The 24,751-nt window shown below is 34.6% G+C and overlaps 3 protein-coding genes across 3 annotated transcripts; 2 read left to right on the forward strand and 1 right to left on the reverse strand.

Moving 5' to 3' along the window:
• The first annotated feature begins 8,041 nt into the window (after positions 1 to 8,041).
• Positions 8,042 to 10,474, forward strand: LOC120184047 (probable inactive leucine-rich repeat receptor kinase XIAO). The gene is made up of 4 exons (XM_039188619.1): positions 8,042 to 8,598; positions 8,683 to 8,943; positions 9,030 to 9,890; positions 9,990 to 10,474. The coding sequence occupies exons 1-4, from the start codon at positions 8,166 to 8,168 to the stop codon at positions 10,472 to 10,474; spliced, it is 2,040 nt and encodes a 679-aa protein (XP_039044550.1). The 5' UTR covers positions 8,042 to 8,165.
• A 1,728-nt stretch (positions 10,475 to 12,202) lies between these two features.
• LOC120184110 (protein PPLZ12-like) lies at positions 12,203 to 14,643 on the forward strand. Its single transcript, XM_039188666.1, has 5 exons — positions 12,203 to 12,400; positions 13,215 to 13,335; positions 13,461 to 13,552; positions 13,865 to 13,961; positions 14,149 to 14,643. Exons 1-5 carry the CDS (start codon positions 12,206 to 12,208, stop codon positions 14,517 to 14,519), a joined length of 876 nt encoding a protein of 291 aa, XP_039044597.1. The 5' UTR covers positions 12,203 to 12,205; the 3' UTR covers positions 14,520 to 14,643.
• A 4,533-nt stretch (positions 14,644 to 19,176) lies between these two features.
• LOC120184105 lies at positions 19,177 to 21,924 on the reverse strand. The gene has a single exon (XM_039188661.1). The coding sequence runs from the start codon at positions 21,778 to 21,780 to the stop codon at positions 19,441 to 19,443; it is 2,340 nt and encodes a 779-aa protein (XP_039044592.1). The 5' UTR covers positions 21,781 to 21,924; the 3' UTR covers positions 19,177 to 19,440.
• Between the last annotated feature and the right edge of the window lie 2,827 nt (positions 21,925 to 24,751).

Consider the following 24,751-nt stretch of genomic DNA (forward strand, 5'->3'; position numbering starts at 1 on the left):
ATAATTTAAATTCATGAAAACATGTAAATGCTAATAACATTCTAATTGCTTCCATCCTAGCTACAGGAGCGTATGTTTTATCATAGTCTATGCCCTCTTCTTGAGTATACCCTTGAGCAACAAGTCTAGCCTTGTTTCTCACTATATTACCACTCTCATCAAGCTTATTCCTAAATACCCATCTAGTACCTACAGTAGATTTATTACTAGGCCTTTCAACTAATGTCCATACTTTACTTCTCTCAAATTTATTTAACTCTTCTTGCATAGCCATAATCCAATGTTGATCATTTAATGCTTCTTTAATATTCTTAGGCTCTATGCATGAGATAAATGCAACATAATTACAAATATTTCTAAGAGAAGATCGAGTTGTTACCCCTTTTGATGGATCACCTATAATTTCACCATCCTTGACATAGTTGTACTCTCTTGGATAAGATACTTCCCTTTCTTCAATGGTTGGATTCTCAAGAGGATCATGAGTTTCCTCATTTTTCGTTTCTTCCTTTGATGATGGTTCTCCAACTTCATGTCTAACGTCATTTGTATTTATAACACCTACATCATCATTCACACAAGAATCCTTCATCGGAAGGGGATTATCGTCGAAAACAACATGTATAGACTCTTCTACAACTAAAGTTCTTTTATTAAATACACGATAGGCTTTAGAATTTAAGGAATAACCCAGAAAAATTCCTTCATCACTTTTAGCATCAAATTTGCCAAGGTTTTCTTTACCGTTGTTTAAAACAAAACATTTACATCTAAAAGGATGAAAATAACTAATGTTAGGCTTTTTATTTTTGAAAATTTCATATGGAGTTTTCTTTAAAATTGGCCTAATCATTACTCAATTTACAACATAACATGCGGTATTTGTGGCTTCCGCCCAAAAATATTTTGGCAAATTATTTTCACAAAGCATGGTTCTAGCCATTTCTTCTAAAGTTTGATTTTTCCTCTCAACAACTCTATTTTGTTGAGGGGTTATAGGTGCTGAAAAATTATGACTAATACCATTAGAATTACAAAATTCAATAAATCCAAGATTTTCAAATTCAGTGCCATGATCACTCCTAACACTAGTTATAGAGTAACCCTTTTCATTTTGGATTATTTTTGAAAATGTGATGAACTGTTCTAATGCTTCATCTTTAGTACTTAAAAATAGAACCCAAGTATATCTAGAATAGTCATCTACCAAGACAAATGCATATTGTTTTCCACCCAAGCTAGTAGTCCTAGTTGGCCCAAAAAGATCTACATGGATCAATTGTAATACTCTACTAGTTGATATGTCATTAATGGATTTAAAAGAAACACGCTTTTGTTTTCCTTTAGCACAAGCATCACATATTTTATCATTATCAAATTTAAGCTTAGGCAACCCTCGAACTAAATCACCTTGAATTAGCCGTTGCAAAACACTCATACTAGCATGTCATAGTCTCCTATGCCATAACCAACTATCATGTTCATCTTTAGCAACTAGGCATAAATTAGACATATCAAAAGAATCTAAATGCACCATGTAAATGTTCCCTATTCTATGACCAACAAGCATAATCCGATTAGATGCAATGTCAATGACTTTACAACCATTAATTTCAAATAAGACATTGAATCCTTTATCGCATAATTGACTAATACTCAATAGATTATCCTTTAATCCATTCACATATAAAACATTCTTAATTTGTATGGAAGATGTATTACCTATTGTACCAATACCTTCAATGTGACCTTTTGAATTGTCTCCAAAAGTCACTTCTCCTCTATTTTTGGCGTTAAGCTCAATGAACCGGCTTTTGTCTCCGGTCATATGTCTTGAGCATCCACTATCAAGGTACCTTGAATTTGAATTTGTTTCCCGTGCCTTGTAGCAATGCTCCTTTTCCTACAAACATAGATTAATTTTTGATTTTTGGTACCCAAATTCTTTTGGGTGCATATTCATTAGTTTCCAAAATCCTAGTCCCCTTAGGTATCCATTTGTGTAGGATATTTTTATCTTTAGTAGTAATGAGTTCTTTAGGAACCCATATACTTTTAACGATTTTTCCATTAGAGGTTCTTTGGGGACCTTTATGATTGTAGTTTCTAAAACTTTTTCTAACAAAGTTGGATTTTGAATTTCCACCTTTTTCAAAATGTTTTGTTCCAACTTTATCAAAAGAAGTTTTAAGATCATCAATTTTCTTTTGATAATCATCATTGATCTTTGAAAGTAAATTTTGCAAATCTAAATTTTTCTTTTCAAACTCTTCTAGTTTGATTTGCAAGTCTTTGATTTTACTTTCAAGATCGTTGTTGGTTTTGGATATTAGTTTGTTTTCATTTTTCAATTTTGAAACATCATTTTTATATTTTAAAAATAATTTCTTATAATCCGAAGCCAACCCATTATATTCCTCTAATAACTCATCATAGGATAAATCATCAAAATCGAATGAGTTAGAGGTTACCTTAGAATCTTCCCCAAATGCCATCAAGCACAAGTTAGCTACTTCTTGTTCCTCTTCATCGGAACTTTCTTCATCGCTCCATGTAGCCACATGAGCCTTGTGCTTATTCTTTGATTGACCCTTTTTCTTCAATTGTGGGCAATCATATTTAACATGCCCTGGCTTTTTGCATTCGTAGCAAATGATTGGGTCCTTCTCTTTCGGTTCATTTTTGAGGCCTTCATTTCGTTTGAATTTTCTTCTTCGATAAGGTCTCATCATTTTTCTGAACCGTTTGGCAAACAATGCCATTTCCTCGTCATCGTCATCGTTATTCGAATCACTCTCATCTTTTGTGGATTTGAGAGCAACTCCAATGTTTTTCTTCTTCTCCTTTTCCTTTGGTGTCTCGTCAATTTTGTCGAGGTCCACCTCATCTTCGAGCATCATTCATGAGTGAGGAGTGACCCAATTAGCTATTCAAGAGATAAGGACGTTAAGTCCTTAGACTCGATGATTGCCGTCTTCTTTGATTGCCACGATTTTGGGAGGGAGTAGACTAACTTCCTCACAAGCTTTTCATTTGAAATGATCTCTCCATATGATTTGAGACCATTGACAATCATTGAAAATCTATCTGTCATAGCTTTGATATCTTCATTTGGTTTCATCCTGAAATTTTCATAGCTATGCGTTAGAATACTAATTTTAGATTTCTTTACCTCATCGGTACCTTCATGAGTGACTTGAAGTTTGTCCCATATTTCTTTGGCGGTTGTACACGATGAAACTCTTTCGTATTCATCTGGTCCAAGAGCACAAAAAATGATATGGATGGCTTTGGAGTTGAGCTGGAACATTCTTGTCTCTCATTCACTCCACAACCTTGGATGAGTGAGAGGTTTGATGTATCCTTTTTCTACAGCATTCCATGCTCCCATGTCACTTGCTTGAATGAAGTACATCATTCTATTCTTCCAATAGGCATAATTATCTCTATTGAAGAAAGGAGGCTTGTTGACGGGCATTGAATCGAGACCGGAGTCGAAGTTTGAAGCGGAGGCCATTGATGACTTTGATAATCGATATAACTCTTCCCGAATCAACTCAAGAGGCGATTAAACCTTCAAATGAGTTAGGCTCTGATGCCAATTGTTGAGTTAATCGATCGACGGAATTAGCCAAGAGGGGGGTGAATTGGCAATTTAAAAATTTGGTGGAAGCTTTTGCAGAAAATTGAAAAGATTTGCACAGCGATTTAGAGTGGTTCGACTTTCTCAATCAAAGTCTACGTCCACTACCTTAGCTATCCACACTAAGGATTTTCCAACAAATTCACTAATTTGTTCTTTCTTTTGAGGCCAAAGAGATAACCTTACAACACCCTCAAGAATATACCCCAATTCTTGAGAACACTCTTTTCCCAAAGAGAAGATTACAAATTTGCAAACTTAAAAGGAAAACCTCACAAGGTAAGATATTTGCACAATTCTAGAACAAGAAAAGAACACTCAAAGATAATTACAAATGAGCAAAAATGGTGTTCTTGAAAGCAAAATGAATATTGAAAGGAAAATTGGCTTGATTTGCACAAACTTGGTGTTTGATGCTTTCTCTCTTGTTTCTCTATGATTTCTTATTGATCAAGGGCTTCAGAACTTGTTTAAATACACCTTGAATCACTTCTGAACATTAGGGATGATTAGTGAAGATCATATAGCCGTTTTAGTGTGAAAACAATTAATAAAACAGTTTGGAGCGTGGGGGGAATCGGTACCCCCTATGGGGAATCGGTTCCCTAAGTGTAAAATTCAAATATTTCGACCGTTGAACAGGGGGGAATCGGTACCCCCTATGGGGGAATCGGTTCGCTCCGAGCATTCTGGAAATCTCGGAGCCAAACCATTCATGGGGGAATCAGTACCCCTTTGGGGAGAATCGGTTCCCTCTGAGCAATCTGGAATTTTTGGCTTTGAAATGGTTCGAAATACTTTGAAAGATTATTTTGAAATTGTTTTAAGATTAAAACTTAATTTTACACTTAAGTAAGGATTAAAAATGATTTTTGAAATATTTTGAGTAATTTTTTGATATTCGAATAATTATATCGAATATACTTAGAAAATCATTTTGGAAAATCTTAAAATTCATTTAACTTAATTTGTTATATCGAAATATCAAAATGTTTTCAACAAAATGTTTAGGTATGAATTGCCCATTATGTTATGATATGAAAAGTCATTTATGTTGATATATTGATATCTTTGATATTCAATAACGTATAATAATTAATGGAAAAACCTATTGCATGTTGCATTGAGAGTCGTAAGTACACTTGGCATGCCAGGAAGTTGAGTAAAGTTCAAGTTAAGTCAAGTTATAGTACATTCGTGTACATTATGTATGGTACCGCTGGTGCATATGATATGTTTTGCACTTGGAGTGCATCTTATGATGATGATTGACACCTTGAAGTGCTTATTGCGCACATTATGTATGACTCATGTGTCTTGCATTCTCATAAATATGCATTGGGCTATGAACTTGAAAATAATCTATAAATCTAAAATTAAGTTATGAATATGAAATAAGATATGGGTCCGAAAATAAATTCTAAATCTGAGAATGAGTTCTGAAATGTGAAAGTACATATTATGAAATGAAATGTGAAAGTGAATATGAAATTAAAAGATGAAAATGGGATACGAAAGTTTTGTATATGAATTAAAAGGAATATGATATGAATATTATGTATGATATTGTTTATCATGCCTTTGATATGACTATTAATATGATATTGTTTATCATGGTTTTGATAAAATCATGAGATTATGATTTTCAAGTCCTTGATGAGGAAAAATGACTTGAATAAATCGGTTTGGATATTTAGTGATTTTATTAGAATTTAAGTTAATGTTTTAAATTGTCATGATATTATTAAGTTTTATATAAGTGAATATGTTGTTAAGTTGTTTGATATTATATCACTTTAGTTTGTTTATAATGCCTCGTTAAGTGTATACATAGCGTGTGATGATTTTCACGCGTAGGTAAAGAAGAGCAAGTGAAGTAAGAAGATGAATGAACATCAATCAATAAAGAAAAAATTACATGTATCAACAATGACATCCTACTATTTTAAATTTTCTAGATGACATGTATACGAATAAGAAAAATTTAAGATATGTTATTATGGATACAAATACGTAATTAAGTTTGTGTTTTAGATAAAAAATATATTTTGACGGAGTAAAGAAATATTTTAAATTAGACAATTTATCTTATGATATGGAACAATATAGAACTATCTAGTTGTTGTTTGAAACTGATGTTGATTTGGAGGCTTAAATACTATAATATGATTTTATTTGATTACATTATTTATTGAAAGGATTAAATAGGATACATTTTTAAAAGTTTAAAATTGTACTGAATTTTCAACCTTAAAATGTATGTAAAGTTATGTGACATCTTTAACCCGTGTTAAGGTATGTATACGGGTTAACGGTGTTACAGGTCTGGTTTCGGCCAACCTGACCCGACCTAAAAATTTCACACCCTCCATCCGACCCGACCTGACATTGACCTAATTTTTTAAGATAAAATCTAAACCCGACCTAACTTGAAATAATAAAATTATATATTTAATTGAAAAAAATAATATTTAGAGGGGGGTATATTGAGGTAAAATTTTTATAAGAGTGGGGTTACCGGTTTAAAGTTAAGCATTCGAAAGTTTTCTTTTGCTTTGGCAGTTTTCTATCTACCTCCTCTACTAAAGAAGATTATCCTCGATTTGATGTTGACCTTAATTCTAAGCTCTCCGATTCATATTTTTTATTTGTCTTTTTTATAAACGTGCAACAATATTTTTTTTAATTGTAAAAACCCCTAATTATGACAAGTCATTTTAATGAATGTGGCAAAAAAAGTTAATATCAATATTAAAAAATATATTTAAAAAAGTAAAATAAATAAAATAATTATAATTAAAAGACTAAATTCACTAAAAACATATACTACAAGGACTACTCATGAAGTAAACCCATAAGTATTGTGCTTTCCTTATCGCCCTACAAACAGCAAAGGAATGAGAAAAATGTAAAAAAAAAAGTTTAAGTTGGTTCTCTGAAATTTTATAAATTTAAATTGACTTTCTCCAGGGACGAAGCCATGTAGGTTCTCAGGGACGAAGCCATGTAGGTTCTCGGGGGCACTTCCTCCATTTTCTATTATTAATTATGCTTTTTTTTCCCTCTTAAACTAAAATTTTGGTTTTATATTGACCCTTTCTAACATAAAATCATACGTCTACCCTAATCTACAGCATCGACAGGAATCGAACCAGATTCCGTGAATGCCCAAGAAGCAGCATTGCTACAATATAATACTCTGTTCCTATCTCTTTTGTTGTTCTTCATGCAATCCGGGGTGGGGGGAACTCTATAGGGTAACCCCAAACCCTATCCTTTTGTGTCCCGGTTGTTAGAGGGGCATATCGGAGAGTAAAGATGGCATCCAATGCTCAATTATTCTGTCTACATTTCGGGTAAAATTCATGTTATGATTAACGCATTCACCTTTGCCTCTTTATTTTGTTTCCAAATTATTATTTTCATGACTGCATTTGTTGATGGTTGGTCGGGTGTGACAATTCACTTATTTTAACCTGGATGGAAAATTTTAAGGATCATGATCTAAATCTAAATTCAATAACATGAATTATTTATAACTTTAAATCTATAAATTAAACACATTTTATGAATTGATGACCTCTTCAAAATATCAATTAAATTAAATTTGATTAATAATTAAATAAGTTTAAATGTATTAAATTCCTTTCTGAAACACACGCCACAACAAAATAGAAAATAGTATAAATAAGGGTAAATTACATGTTTATTCTAAACTTTACTATCTTTCTTATTTTACTCACCGTACTTTTAATTTTTTTAATTTACTCACTGAACTTTAAACATTGAATTTTTTAGGTATGTTTAACACCATTAAATTAAAATTAAAAAAAAATTAAAAGTACAGTGAGTGAAATAAGAGAGAGAGAGTAAAATTCAGTGAGTAAACATGTGACATGTTATATATTATTAAAATAAGCCACGTAAACATCCCGTTATTGAGTAAACGGTCAAGTGATAAAAAAAAATTTAATGTTTAAAGTTTAGTAAGAAAATTGAAAAATTAAAAAATATAATAAATAAAATTTGGTGAGTAAGTGTATAATTTACTCTTATAAATAATATTAACATTATTATTAAATAAAAGTTCCTGCTAGCACTAGCAGTGAGAATCGATAATTGTAAACAGTAAGGACAACCTCTTAAATTTGTTTGTTTTATTATTATTATTTTGAAATTTGAATGTCGATTTTTATCAACTGCGCTTCACCCCCACTGGCCTCTGTCACCCTTCGTCTTGATCAGATGACCTTTTTCTTTGATGGAACCCAGATCGAAGGTTAAAATTTCAATAAAGGCAAATAAATCCAACGGTTCACAGTCTTTATCTTCCAATTCATCCCTTTCCCTTTCATTTCTAGATTTTTCTTCTTGTTGTTGTAATTATTCAACTCACTTTTTAAGCGTTACCCCTTTCTTCTACTGAAGCATCACTGCAAGTTTGTCTCTTCCCCTTGACCTACAAGACTGTAACTTGACAACCGAGAAAGCAAAACAGGGCCATTTTCTTTCCGCCAAAGCAATGGATTCCGTTTTCTTCAACCTTTGTCTCTTGTTTTTCTTCTTTCTCTTCACAACCCAATGTTGTTTCAGGGCAAAAACTGAGCTCAGAGCATTGATGGATGTCAAAGCCGCTTTAGACCCAGACGATAAATATCTTTCTTCATGGACTTTGAAAGGCGAGCCTTGTGATGGTTCTTTCGAAGGCCTAGCGTGTAACGAGGGAGGCCAAGTAGCCAACATTTCTTTGCAAGGGAAAGGCTTGTCTGGCAAAATCTCACCGGCGATTGCCGATCTCAAGCACCTGACGGGTCTTTACTTGCATTACAACGCCTTGTACGGTGATATACCAAGAGAAATAGCTAACTTGACTATGCTCACTGATTTGTATTTGAATATGAATAATCTCTCCGGTCAGATTCCTCCTGAGATTGCTGATATGGGTAGCTTGAAAGGTCAGTTTAGTGCTATTTATGTTTCGTTTTTCATTGTCTTTTGCATGTTTTGAAACATTTTTTTCTTTTGTTGCTTTTCTGTAGTGTTGCAGCTGTGTTATAACCAGTTGACAGGAAGCATACCAGCAAAGTTGGGATCTTTGAAGAGGCTCAATGTTCTTGCTTTGCAGTCTAATCAACTTACCGGTGCAATCCCATCAAGTTTAGGGGATTTGGGTACTTTAATGAGGCTCGATTTGAGTTTCAATAGTCTCTTTGGTTCTATCCCCCTGAAACTAGCTGATGCTCCTATGCTAGAAGTTCTCGACATTCGTAATAATTCACTTTCTGGCAATGTTCCTCTTGGTAAATCATCTGTTTTTCTTGTTCTTGTTTCAACTTTGGGTGATTTTCAGGCATTTGATTTCTTCTTTTTTACTTGTTTGATCTAGCTCTCAAGAGACTGAATGATGGATTCCTGTTTCAAAACAATCTCGGATTATGTGGGTCTGGTTTTCCATCACTGAAACCCTGTAATGTCCCCGGTCAAATTAATCGGAGCTGGCCCGAGGAATATGGGGCAACTGGTCTTTCTAGGGAAATACCAGAGACAGCAAATCTAAGGTTACCTTGTGAGCAAACTCAGTGCTCGAAGCCATCGAAATCTCGAAAGGGTCCTATTCTCGTTGGCCTAATTGTTGTCACGGTTGCATTATCGGCTGTAGGGTTCCTCACTTTTAAACAATATCGTCGCAGAAAACCGAAGCTCGGCAACTCGATAGAGGTTTCTAGTAGCTGCCTTAGTGCTGATCCAGCCAAGGCAGTTTACAGGAAGAACGGCGCACCGCTCGCTGGCCTCGAGTATTCTAATGGTTGGGATCCTTTGGATGGCAGGAATTTCAATGGTTTCGCCCAAGATGTACTTAAGAGCTTTAGGTTCAATTTAGAAGAGGTGGAGACCGCTACTAAGTACTTTTCCGAGGTAAATTTATTGGAGAAGAGTAACTTTTACGCTGCCTATAAAGGGTTCTTGAGGGATGGATCCGCTGCTGTGATTAAAAGGATCAGCAAAACGAACTGCAGATCGGATGAGGCAGAGTTCTTGAAGGGATTGAATGTTTTGTCATCACTGAAGCATGATAATTTGGTCCGATTGAGAGGCTTTTGTTGCTCTAAGGCCCGAGGAGAGTGCTTTCTTGTTTATGATTTCGTCCCCAACGGGAATTTGCTCGGCTATCTCGATCTGAAGGATGGTGATGGCATGGTCCTTGATTGGTCCACAAGGGTTTCCATTGTTAAAGGCATAGCCAAAGGTTGGTCTCTAGTTTTTGGCCTTAATCTATTGCATGGTTAGAGTGTGTTTCCTATTTGCTGCAAGCTAGATTTGTTTGATTGTCTTTGTTTTGGAACAGGGATAGCATACTTGCATGAGTACAAGGTGAACAAGCCGGCCCTCGTTCACCAAAACATTTCGGCCGAGAATGTGCTCATCGATCATCGGTTCAATCCGCTGCTTTCGGATTCTGGCTTGCACAACATCCTGACCATCGACATCGTCTTCGGAGCGCTCAAGGCCAGTGCAGCCATGGGTTACCTAGCTCCCGAATACGCTAACACCGGCCGTTTCACTGAGAAGAGCGACGTTTATGCATTCGGGGTAGTTGTTTTCCAAGTCCTTTCCGGGAAGCAAAAAATCACCAGCTTGGTACATTTGGGAGCCGAATCCTGTTGCAGGTTCCAAGACTTCATTGACCCTAACCTCCACGGTAGGTTCTTCGAGTACGAAGCAACTAAACTAGCGAGACTCGCGTGGCTTTGCACTCACGACTCTCCCATCGAAAGGCCTTCCATGGAAGAAGTGGTCCAAGAATTCAGTAACTGCAGTAGCCGTCTCTAGGTGCAACTGTACGAATGTTTTAAATGGTGATGTTGTTGTCACCAACTACTCATAATGTATGAATGGGGCACGCTGTTATTGTATCCTCTTGCAGAGGGCCACGTCCTGTGGAGTTCTGTGCATTATTGTACGTCCTGTGGAGTTTTGTGCATTATTGTTCTGTACTATCGGAATTTTAAGGTGGTTTTCACACGAGTTCGAATAGGTTCGAAAAATTTTACGACAATGGCAGGTTTTATTCGAACAAAGTTCGGAATCGAAAGTACATGTTTATCGAATGTCCAAGAGACGATAAGAAATCAACATTTATTTCATTATTATCGAAACCTTAATATCAACTAAAATTCATTTCAGTTAAAGGCTTTGGTCCGATATTACTCACTTGAAAGACAGTGAGTTTATTCAAAGTCATCCATTGTTTTCCCACAGCAATCACTTCTCCATTTCCTTTCCTTTTGACTTCAACCACCACATGTATAAGCTTTCCTTTGTTTGCGGTAACCTTTGATTCTAGCTCCACATGTTCCTATGCAGTCATATAATTATTAACAAACATCAGCCAAACATCTTTAATTTGATCAAAACAACACATAAAAAGGAAATTCTTAACTTCAATCTTAGCTGTTGAATAATACGAAACGTTGAAATCGACGGAGCTAATCACACGATTCACAAACGAGAAGATAGTAACGCCTCCGAGGACGTCGAGTAACGATGCTAAAGCTCCGACATGCCAATTTCCATCAACATCCTCCAAGAATAAAATCGAAAATTATTGTTTAGTCTTAGGCAATTTTCATAATGCAAACGAAGAGATTTCGTACCGAGACTCCGTTAGGAACAACTAAATCGAATCGTATAAATCCTTTTCGGCATGGACGACGCAAAGTCCTTTGAGGACTCTGGTATCCAATCCATGGCCTATTTTACCTTGAACAACATCATGAAGCCGTGCTAGGGCTCTCTGCAATGAATCATCTCCCATTCCTTGGACTTCTCCTTTCTGCAATGGGAAAGTGTTGTTCTCTATCTCTCTTTATCACGTTCATAGAACCACTGAAAGGTTATAACTTTTTTGCGACAATTACAATGTTTAATAGTATTATTTTTTGCGATGGCTTAAAGGTTTCTTACTTTATTTTATGATTAAATAATAACTAAATATAATAGTCGAGTACTTAACAAATAAATAGTCGAGTGATCATTTTATAATTTTTAATAATAAAAAAATTTAATAAAAAATACACTATTTTAAATAATCGAGGTCGATTTATGTACTCTACCCTAAATTTTATAACCAAAACGGAATTTAAATTATTTGATGCTAACTTAAAATTTGTACAGTCGATACGATGATAAGTCAACTCCCATTGACAAAGTGAAGGTAAAAATCTAAAGTACTCCTTCTACTACATTTTAGATTTCATTTTACTCCCCCCTGCTTCAAAAACGAGCATTTTGATCCTAGGTTACAAAAAGGAATAAAATTAACACGTATATGAAACTTTTTCTTTAAATTATTACATGAAACCCAGTGTTACTCACGTAAATTAATGATTTTTAACGCATAGAGATAACTTTGCCCGTTTTTTCTAAGAATGGGACTAAAATGCAATTAGATGTATAATATAAGTACTTTTATGGTACTTTTACCCCAAAGTAAAATTACAGAATACATATAAAACGACAGTCTTCCCGATCTCTTCAGTATTTTTCGATCGAGAAAAAGAGATGGGGAATACGTCTTGCATATTCTGTGCATGCGTTGAACAGGCGAATATCGGCGTGGTGGAGCGATTTGGCCGTTTCGAGAAGCTGGCGGAGCCTGGTCTCCACGTATTTAACCCTTGCGTCGGTCAGTATCTGGCCGGCATCCTTTCCACCAGAATCTCCTCCCTCGATGTCCGCATCGAAACCAAAACCAAGGTAAATTAGTTATCCACCAGTTATTCTATTGCACGCTTGATTCCTTTTACGCTATATGAATATGCATAGCTAGCAGAATTGAATTCGATTGATCATAAATTTGTGTTTGATCAGTTTGATGTTTTTTGACGAATTTATGATCAATCGAATTCAAGAGTGTGTGACGAATATACCACAGTTTTACTTCCTGCAGGAGAAGAAAAAGGAATTAAATTTTGAGTTCGTGAAAAGATTTTCGAATTTCATGATTTTTTCTATATCTTTTGTTCGAAGGCTTAGCCTAGACATAGGAGGATGGTGGTATAACGATTTGTAGTTGATATGATTCGAGCTCCAAATCTGTTGAACCTGGCGTTTTAAGAGTGTTTATATGAACCGATTGAGTTAAGCCCTGCTTCGACTTTTATGGAACATATTTGAGCTCGAAATCATCCGTTGCCTTTCAATAGTGAATTTATCTTTTGTTGAATTTACATAATTTATGACAAACCTTTTTATTATAAGTGTGTATGAATCATGATTAGTTAGTACAATACATAAACAAATAGCAATATTATTTAATATTATTAAATTTCTATGCATAAGGTTAAACAAAGAAAACACATTTATAATGACATCAACAATTTTAGTTTGAAAAAAATATTTAAATCTATTATATTTGCACAGAAACACACACACATACAAGGGAATTTGATAAGTTTTGGGACCAAAGCTCCCTTTGGTTCCTAACATGGTTCATCCCTCCATATCCCTGAGTTTTTTTGTTCTATCAGAAGAATCAATGACACGAAGATGAAAATGTCACATTTTGCAGGACAATGTCTTTGTGCAATTGCTTTGCTCTATTCAGTATAGAGTGGTTAAGGCACATGCTGATGATGCATTTTATGAACTGCAAAATCCTGAAGAGCAGATTCGGGCTTACGTGTTTGATGGTAACTTTCTTTGCTCTTCCTATTGCATATCAGCCTATAAATATATTATGTTATTCATCAATAAGTTATTCGCCCCACCTCTCCACCCTTTGGTTTTATTTCTGACATTTCATTTCTTGCGGTAGTGGTTCGAGCTCTAGTTCCTAGAATGAATTTGGATGATCTTTTTGAACAAAAGGGTGAGGTTGCTAAAGCTGTTCTTGAGGAACTTGGGAAGGTAATACGGTGCATCCATTTTCTCCCATTCACTCTCATTTAGCTAATTATTCAAGAATGCTAAAATTATGTGCAGAAGACATGTATTCTTTTGGCTTGCAATTTTGCAGAATATGAATGCCTAAGGGGAACAAGCATTTTGTCTTGTCAAACATGAGATGTGGATGCTACATGATAAAAAAAATTATGACTATCCTTTCTAATTTCACTAGAGCAATTATGTTTCCATCTGAACCTTTAAAAAAAAATCCACCGTCTGTGCTTGCTGTTCAAGGTTTTTCACGCATGCATAGATTCTGAACCCATGTAACAGGTGATGGGAGATTATGGATATAGCATTGAGCACATACTGATGGTTGACATTATACCTGATCCTGCTGTGCGCACAGCAATGAATGAGATAAATGCAGGTAAAGTATACAATTTTGGTTCTTTTGTTTCCTTTTATTTTAGATACAAGCATACTCTTATTGTTAAACAATGCAAATTAATCCCTAAACTCCAGTTTCTGTGAGAAGCATGTAAATGATGTAAACTAGATCATGTTGCCAAGTTAAAAAGACTAAACTTCGCAGTGGTGGTCTTTACTTTTTACAGCTCAAAGACTTCAACTTGCAAGTGTGTACAAAGGTGAAGCCGAGAAAGTGCTCCAAGTTAAAAGGGCGGAAGCCGAAGCCGAATCCAAGTACTTAGGTGGAGTTGGTGTGGCCAGGCAGCGTCAGGCAGTCACAGATGGGTTGAGGAAGAACATATTGGACTTCTCTCACAAGGTGGAAGGCACCTCGGCCAAGGAAGTGATGGATCTTATCATGATCACGCAGTACTTCGACACAATCAAGGACCTTGGCAACTCCTCAAAGAACACCACGGTGTTTATTCCCCACGGACCTGGTCATGTTAGGGATATCGGTAAGCAGATTCGGAGTGGGCTGATGGAGGCATCGAGTGCTCAACTAAATGTCGAATGAATATCAAGTAAATACAAACGAATCTTTGTGTTTAGATTTGTTATACAATGCTTCTACTTTGGTCAGTGGGGCAATAAGTCGAAGATTATTTGCTTTTGATGGACGTATGGCTCAGTAACTCTTCTGGCCATTGACAGACGGTTGCTGATGAAGTTTTGGGTCAATAGCTAGATGGTTTTCCGAACTAAAATTAATATATGTATATATTAAACATTTTTTTTTAAATTAATATATGTGAATTTATACAGGGAGAACAGAGAAAACAAAATAAAGATAGAAAAAAAATAATCACCGTTCGATCAATACAGGGTGATATCGTCGTTAATAAAGATGTTCTCTACTTAAAACGTAGAGAATGAGTTCTAGTCATCAACAAAATATTTAAAAATCCAGTCATTTCAATCAGCCGATTCAGTTAATCGATCGAACTGGCAAAAAATCATTAACTATTTTTTAAAAACTTTTAACTGTTTATTGAACTGATTTTTTTTCGATTTTTTTTAGTCAAACCGAACAAAGTTATGTTGATTCGGTTAACCGATCAAATTAACCAAAATTTTAAATAATATATTATATATTATATATTTTCAGTTAATTCTCTTAATTTGGTTAAAATCGAAACTTAAACACTTCTAAGTCTAAGTAATATATAAATAATATATTAAATATTTAATTTTTTTTGTTAATTCGATTAATTAACTGATTTTGAACTGAATTAACCCATAATTAAAATTTGAAAAACCTATTAACCATAAATCGAAAAACATAAAATTAATCAATTGATTATTTAAAATATTTTTGGCTCGATCGGTTTAATCGGTTAAAACTGATTAATGAACACCATGTCTATGGAGTTCTATTGCAGCAAAGGAAAATGGACCGCAAAGGCCCTTCTTTTCTTTATGCGTAAAAAAGTGTGGGTGAAATACATTTTACTTTTAACTGCCAAGTTAAAATTACAAAATAGATACAGTAAAAAGTCGGCAAAAGCAAGATATGGAAGTCCAATCTAAGCTTTTTAAAGATTTCAACCATAGTGATTTGATAAGATAAGGTGTTATATTAGGCATGTAAAAGAATCGAACACAACGAATGGATGTATGTTTATGTTCGTTTATCTAATAAATAAACAAACATAAACGAAACAAATAAAATTTTTTTTGTTCATGTTCGTTCATTAATGAATATAACTTGTTCATGTTTGTTCATTTAAATGATAAACGAACGAACATAAACGAACAACACAAACACAAAAACCATTTTGTTCATGTTCGTTCATTAAAGAATATAGCTTGTTCATGTTTGTTCATTTAAATGATAAACGAACGAACATAAACGAACATAAGCGAACAACACAAAAACCAAACTTATTCGAACATAACAAATGAATTTAAAAAAAAAAGTAAACAACAAGAATAACAACTTAAAATTCATTAATATAACCTGTAACTTTAGAGTTAATTTGTTCGAATATGACAAAAACATACATAAATCATAAAACAATCTTCTTGAAATCCAAACAACTTCAATAATCTTCGTAACATATTCAACTTACACTCTGTTCGAACATAAATGAACAGACATAAACGAACATATAATCGAACGTTCACGAATGTAAATGAACGAACGAGCCCTTTGTTCGTATTCGTTCATTTAATTAAACGAACGCAAAATCTTGTTCATGTTCGTTCATTTAATAAAATAAACTTAAACGAACTTCCCATCGCACTGTTCATAAACGGTTCACTGAACGTTCAGTTCATTTACACTCGAATAACGTTACAAATTTTAATCTTAACCTTATAAATAAAATTAATAAAATTAATAAAATCGTCTCTAATAATATATATTTTAATATTGAATCTTTAATTTATTACTTAACAAATTCAATGCAAATAATTAATAAAAAATTGAACCACACAAAGTTGAAGTGAAAGAGCTTCGGCCCATGAAACGTGGACCAGCGAGAAAGAACGGTCTCCTTTTGAAATTTTAAAAGTAAAAGTATAAATGAGGTTTAGACGGTACAAGAAAGTGTAATCATGAAATTAGGAGAATATAAATTATTTTGTGTAATGAGTATGTGACTCGTCATTATTAGTAGGTAAATGTAGTTGGGAGATTGGTGGGGCTTTGGACTAATATTAATTAGGGGTGTTCAAAATTCGGTTTTAACCGAATTAATCGATCGAATTGAATTAGTTCGATTAATTCGGTCGGAAAACGGTTAAGGATTTTTTTAGAATTCGGTTAACGGTTAATTCGATTCGAAATCGGTTAATTAACCGAATTAACCGAATTAACCTTTAAATATAATTATATTAAGATGCCCAATCCATTTAAAATCCATTTAAAACCCAAATCAATATTAATTAATTAAAATAATATCAAAACTAAATGCAAAATGTTTGAATCAAATTAATTAGATATTATTTATAATTAGATATTATTTAAATTAATTGTAAATTATTTTTTTAATTAAAAAAATATTAAATTCTAAAATTCTAAAAAAATTTGGTTAATTCGAAAATTAATCGAATTAACCGAAATTTATTCGGTTCGATTAATATTTTCGAAAAAAAGTTCGGTTCGATTAACGGTTAAAGAAAAAAAAAGTTCAGTTAATTCGAAAATGGTAGTTCGGTCGGTTCAGCCACCGGATTAACCGAATGAACACCCCTAATATTAATTGCTTCTAATTTAGAGATATTTAAAATTTGTAATTGATGAAAACATTTTTAATCATGATAATATTCAAATTTTAGATTTGTCAAAACATATATACTTTATAGTTTAAATATGTCAAAAATTTGTATATTGTTTGAAAATTAAAATTTTATTAGTTTTATACGAACTAACTTACTTCAATGAGTAAAAGAATCATTGTTGTTTCTAGAAGTCACGAGTTCGAACACCAGAGACTGTAGCAGAATTATTGAGTGTTCATTATCAAATGGTTAAGAGGTCACCTTAACTTACTAAAAAAATAAAACAATTTATTATAATTTTTAAGAACATAATGTTCTAAAGTTCGATGGTTAAAAGTATTGTTTGAGTGTAGTTTAGGGACCTCGGGTGTAATTTACCCTTTTAAAAACGTTCAACCGGAATAGCGGATTGCCCTGCTACACTTTGCATAATATTTAGCAGCAATTGAAAACGAGAGGATAGAGAGAAGATTAAAGGGGAAAGGGGTCCACAAAGCAATTAACAATGAATAATACAAATCAACATCAACCCCACATTACAATCTTAGATGGATCTGATTCTGCTTCAACTTCAAAAAACAATCAACAACCATACAAGTGGTATGAGAATGTTTAATCATGGTGCAACATGGAAAGTCTCAAGATTCTTGCATAGAAGAAAGGAGGAGGGTCCTCCCCCTGTCTGCCCTGTGCTAAATGACTGTGCTTTTCTTTCCCTTTTATCAAACAAGATTAGCTGGTGAGCAGTCAACACCATTACTTCGCCTTGCCGACAGCTCCGTTGTCCCGCCCCGAAATTCGAATAGTAAAGGCAAACAATTTGGGTTGAGAAACCTACATTTATACTCTGAGATGCACCAAAGGACTCACTTGACTACGTATGAAGGTCGGTAGGTAGACGAGTCTAAGTCCATACCCGAAGAGTGAGTGAGAACGTGTGTGCAGTTCGATTTCCATGGTTTTTCCCATACGAACTATTGGACGATAACATCAACCTATTCGAGGATTTACAGTCCATTGGAATGGTAACCTGCCAGAACTATTGGATGATATATGAAACTACATGAATACCAATAATACCACAAACCTGCCGAGTTAGTCAACAAAGCTCACAGGAACATAGAGCCTACAGAATCAGGTTAAGTTTGTTGCGATATCCCAATCAGTCATCATGTGCCTCATAAAGCCGACAGGCCTCTTTGCTTCTTGTTTGCTCAAAACTTTGTAGCAGCTATTCCAACCGATAACCCTGCAAAAACTTCAATATTCAATCTTGACATTAAAAGTTTGAAAAAAAAATGGGGAGGGGCCCGGCCAGAAAGTAAGAATGTCACCATAATTGGAACGTTTGAACGACAAGCTACCGATAATGATGGGATTAAGCTAGCCAGAATTCAATATACAAATTGATAGACATGTGAAGAGAGAGGAGGAAAAAGGCTATTACTTCTTACTTTTCCACGGCTATGGCGAGAGGCATCCACTCTTTATTGTGGGGTTCACACATTGGCAAAACCAGTCAACCCTTGCTATGCGGTTGAGTCATATCGGCAAGAAGTGCCCTCCAGTTCATCCTAGGTTGACCCTTTTGGGTGAAAACTGAAATCTGATTCACCGCGAGCTCAACTGATCCGAGTGAAGGCATATCTGCATATTGAATCAAGGCCACTTTTTGCAGTAAGCATAGTCCAAACTCATTGTTGTCACTTCTTCCCATCAACAAACAGTCAATATATTATCAGTGATATCAGAAACTGATTCTCCAAGCAATGTGAAAATGGTTGTTGACTTCACTTGGTCGAACATTCAGACAACATAAGTCAGATGACTTACAGCAGTTTATTCCGCAGAAAGAGACTGTATGCTTCATACGTGAAACCTAGGCCTCCGATAAACTCATTCGGTAAAAAGTTCAGTATGCGAATCAAAATGGCTATTAGAAAAAGTATGGATGAACTTATTATGCCTTCACTGTGGACAAAAGAAAATGAAATGATGGTTGGGCAATAAAGTGTTTTTTTCATTCCAATCATGCAATTATGAAATTCTAACAAACATTCTCTGGCTACTACATCACTATCTATGTGTTTCCTGATTTATAATTAGAACATAAGAAAAGATGAACAAAAATAAATAAAAGACGATGAAGAAAGAATTCAATCAAATCCCTAAAGTTTACAATTCTACAAGAGTTAAAAGGAGAAGCATCACACTTATGTCGCATCTGCGAAAACTTCATTGAGGATGTCATCCTCACGGCCAGTCATGAACAGATCTGCATCCTTTTCTTCCTCATTGGAGAAATCCCTCCTGCCAAGCTTTGAATGAGCTGCAACGAATATCATCTTCTGAGCCCTTTCAAGGCCTACCCTTGAGTGTTTATGGACACAAATCCACTTCATCAAAGACCAGTTATGTTTAAACCCGCATGCTGTTGCATGTAGGAAGATAAGCCTAACTGCAACCTTTCCTACTGATTTGTATTCACTAAGACAAGTTTCCCACACCAGCCTCCTGCTCTGGGGGTTAGCAATTTTCATCTTTCCAGTCACAGAGTCTCGCTGTTTAACCTGAACAGCTTGGGCATAGAGTGGCTCTAACCCTTCTGATCTCCATTTCATGAGCTCCATCAGTGCAACATGAGCTTCTTCCTTGGTAAGCAAACGAGTGATGATCTCATCGACATCCTTCTCCTGCTCATGAGTCAAAAACTTGAAAGGTGGAAGGTATTTTCCACTGGTATCACGTATCAAGTAAAGCGGATCAAGTATAAATGCAGCTGACCATGCAGGGTGGTAGTTCTTTCTAAATCTCTTTTCAACAATTTTATAAACGGGAGCTTCTGCAACGTTGAACTTGGTACACCATTCCTTCACTTTGACCCTCAACTCCTCCCAGAGAGGGAGGCATTGCCCAATCAATGGCCTCTCCATCTCAATCTCCTGAGCCATACCTTTGATCAACTTGACCAGTGCATAAACCGCCCCTAAATCATTCCAAAACCCTTCATTTTGGACAATCATGGCAACTTCCCTTGCGACCGGATCCTCAGTACAGATCCCCTTGTAAGAATCGTCCAGTACGACCATCTGAAGAACTTGTGAACAGCTCAATATGTCCTCCAACATCACAAAAGCTTGTGAGATATTGCTGCTGCAATGGCATTTATTGAAAGGAACCCGTATCAACCCAGCACACTCAAGCTCCTGCATCTTATACTTCTGAAACGTGTGTCTAACTAGCAAGTTATTATTTACAAAACTCGCTATCTTTAAGGAATTCTCGGTGACAGTCCTGAAAAGGGGAAGCTCTTTGCTAAAATCCTTTACCAAACTAACAAAACCTTGAAGCTGACAAGATAGATTAACCATCCAATGATTCTGAATCTCCAAATTCCTCAATGCCTTTGCCTTATGATCCGAAACGATCCCTACGCATTTCTGAACACCACTTCCGGATATCCCCATTACTGTCTCCCACAACACCTCCTCGGCGTGCTTGGAAGTCACCGGTCCACTGGTAAAGACCGCCTTCTGGTACAAGCTGCTGCTATTAGGAAGATTAACACCAAATTTAACAAAATTGTCTTCCACACAACTATAGCTGCTGCAACAACAACTTTTACTCTTCCACCCATCAGAAGCAACTTGAAAGAACAATGCATCCCTAATTCTAGCTTCAGAATCAGTTTTGGCCTCATGGAACTTATTATCCAGCCGATCACCCGAGAGGTCCCTTCTCGATATAGCCGGCACCCCAACCTGATTAAGGAAAGCCCGAAACTTTGGGTGCTCAAGGCTAGAAAAGGAAACCGACCCACAAGACTCGTAGAACCACTCGGCTAATAAATCGAGTGCGGAATCCATCTGGCCCTTGCTTAAAGCTGGACCTGGGGAAATTTTAGGACTCTTAAGCTTCTTAACACTGTCTTCCAACATTGCTAAGGCACCCAAATCTTCTTTCCCACCAGATAAAACCAAATGATGCTGAGTCAACCCAGCATTGTTGTTGTTATTACTATGGCTCGAGTAACCCGGAAAACGAGTGGACTCAACTATAGCCAACGAGTTGTTGTTGTTGTTATTATTATTATTATCATCGTTACCGTTATTACTTACTTGGTTGTGTAAAGCAGATATAGCTGCCGCCGGCGGGCTTCGCTTTCGATGATTATGATGATACGAAACAGTAGAAGGCGAAGGCAAGGAGGATATAGGCAAAGGAGATAGCGAGGAACCGCGCCTCAAACCGTAGCTGAAATTGGGGCACGTGCCGCGTTTCAAGTGCTCGGAAGCCGTCCGCGACGGGTTCGAGGCGGAGAAGACGGCGTCGCAGAGGGAACACTTGAGTTTAACGGCTTCGGGGAGGCTGCTCTCCGGGTTCCGAACGAGGATGGGTTCGAGGTGGGCCCAGTACCAGGCGCCCTTGCCCTTGGTGGCCTTGGTTCGAACCGTGACGAGCCCCTGGTAACGCTTGTTGAGGGCTTTGGCAGCCGGGTCTTCCGAGGAAGACGAAGAAGGATCAGTTGGCGGCAGGGACACAGTGGAAGCCATTAGAGAGTTTATGTAATAATAAACAAGGTGGTGAACCGATGGGGTTATCGGGAAACTTGCTATTTGGTGTCTCACTTTCACTTAAGGTTGGTGGTGATGGAAGCTCAAGGACATGGCTTTGAAAGAGATGGAAGAAGAACGAAAGAAACAAAGGGCCTATAAATGCAGAAATGAAGAACAAAGAGAGGGGGTCTGTCTATGCGTATGATTATGATTATAGTTGTGATGTCAAACTATTCACTCATTTATTACTTCAAAAAATAGAATTTAAACATGTCACTCACTGTTATGTCATTTTCAAATCTTATATACTAAAATATTATTTTATTTTCTTCCTTAAAATATTCATTAATCAAAATATTCAATAATATCATCAAATCTTAATTTATATCACATTAATTTAAAAACATATGATACAATTAATTCTAATAATAATAATAATAATAATAATAATAATCGGAAGTGAAACCTCTACTTTTAACAGTAAAATGCACTGGTTATGTTATTGGTGTCTCGTGAATCAATGATTTCATATTAAAAAATGCTTGATGAAAACGCCTCACAATAATAATAATAATAATTGACTTACTTGTTCAGTAATTAGGTTAGGTTAACATTAATTAATATTTCCCTAATTAGCGGTTTATGATTTTTATTATATATAAATACCGATTTAGTCTTAATTTGATTAGTATGATTTCTCTTACAATCTTGAGAAGACATGGATTCAAACAAGTTTAAACACGTGTTATTTTTAGATTTATGATTAAGATGAGATATCAATACATGTTTCAAGTTTTTAAATAAATAAACATTATTTCGATTAAAGTCTTTATATTATACTTAAAAATTTATTTTAGTCTCTCCGTAATAAAATGAAACATTTTAATTTTTTACTGTACATAAAAATTCATTTTGATCCCTCGCCGTTAAAAATGAAATTTTAATTATTACACGTTTAAAATATGTATACTTTGATCTAAAATTTTAAATGCACGTATAGTTGGCTTGTAATTGTAATATTATTGTAAGTAAAAACAACAAAGTTTAGAGTTAGATTATAAAATAGTTTTGCATTTAGATTTATTAAGTGTTTAAGAATCCTTACCTCCCCTCATCCCATTACATATGAGAATATAGTCAGCTAATTTCTTAAGGTATGTAAACAAGTGTTGATATATTGAAAATGTAATATGTTTTCCATGTGATATTTTTTTATAGAAATTCTTAAATTTTATTAAAAATAAAAAATATCCAAAATTACAACGAAGATTTACAAGCATAACTGTAAACTTAAAATATAATTATGACATTTTCCTATTACTGTTGAGACAAAAACTAGCCACCTAAATCAAGGACCAAATAAGAAAAATGTTAAAAAATCTAACAAAAAAACTTGAATAAAATAAAGATAAGTACAAATCTGACTGCATCGGTAAACGAACCATAAAAGGGATGAAGCTACTAAAAGACCATCGATAAATCGCAAATCAGAGTCAAGCGAAGTGAGAAAACTATCCACGAACGTAAAAGGCGTATCTAAATCAATCAAAGGGTCCAAAGAAGGAAAGATCATCATGATAACAAATAAGTGTCATCTTTATTAGTCGTGACAATGCCAAATCCAACCCTGAGAAAAAAGATAAACAAAAACAACGATAAAAAACCGTAAGCTACTAAAATGTAGAGAAAAAACATGTCACAAAAACAGAGATAAACGTGTCATAAAAACAAAAAACATGTCACAAAGACATAATTATTCTTATTAAAAAACTAAAAAAAATAATCGACAGGCGGCAATAATATTGGTTAAATAAAATTAAAGAAAAAAAAATTCTATTGATCAATAAAATTGACACAAATTATAAAAAATAAAAAAAGGGAAATAGTTGTTTCCATGTGATATTAAATTAAAAAATTATCAAATTAATTAATTGTTTTAAAAAAGGGAGATTAAGGATGAAATAACTTTTCTAGTTGTAGTTTCCTTAATAACTTTCCTTAGCATATGTGAATGGGAAGAAAAGGTCAACAAAAAGCAGTATATTTGACAGGATGATAGCTCAATTTTACCTTACAGATGCAAGTATTGTGCTCTACTAGCCCACACCCTCTTCTAAAATTAAGATCATAAAATTTAGAGAGGTTCAAATCATGTCATAAGACATATAAAACAATTAGGGTGCGTTTGGTTCACGGAATGTAAGATTACCAGTGGGAATAAAAGATTATCAGGGAATAGGATTACTGGGAATATTGTATTTTGTGTTTGGTTGGTTTAGCAGGAATGTAAGATTACCGTGTTCGGTTAAAGGAATAAAAGATTATTGGAATGTATATTTGACCAAATTGTCCTTATTATATATTTGTATAATATTACAAATTGTAAAATATTTATATATTTTTCTTTAAAAAATTAAATTCGTAATATTTATATAATTTGTTTTACAAAATTAAAATTATAAAAAATGTTTAATGAAAGGGTAAAAATTTTTTAACCCCTGAACTTCATATAAAATTTTAATTATAGATTTTTTTTGTAAATCTAAAATAATTTAAGGATAAATTTGTAATTTAACCTTCGTAGAATTTTTATTATTCAATGACAGAAGAATGATATTTTTGAAAAAAAATAAAAATTTAAGGGCATTTTAGTCCAAAACGCCGGTAATGTTACAATACCTAAGGAAAGGGAGGTAATGACATTCCCAATAATATACCCCAAAAAATCTACTATTGATAATAAAACATTACCGGGAATGAGATTCCCGGCCAACCAAACATGGGAATGTGGGAATCCCACATTCCTTGAACCAAACACCACCTTAGGGGAAATAAAAACTTTAAAAAATATTAATTATCGAAGGTTCTAACACATTTAATATTTTTCTAGAATGTATTAAAAGAATTTAACAAAATTTAAACCTCACGATGTTATAATAATTTGTTAAGTAAAATTTCAGGGTAAATT

Source organism: Hibiscus syriacus, unplaced genomic scaffold (genome assembly GCF_006381635.1).
Source record: "Hibiscus syriacus cultivar Baekdansim isolate YM2019G1 unplaced genomic scaffold, ASM638163v2 tig00112857_pilon, whole genome shotgun sequence".
NCBI classification, from domain to species: domain Eukaryota; kingdom Viridiplantae; phylum Streptophyta; class Magnoliopsida; order Malvales; family Malvaceae; genus Hibiscus; species Hibiscus syriacus.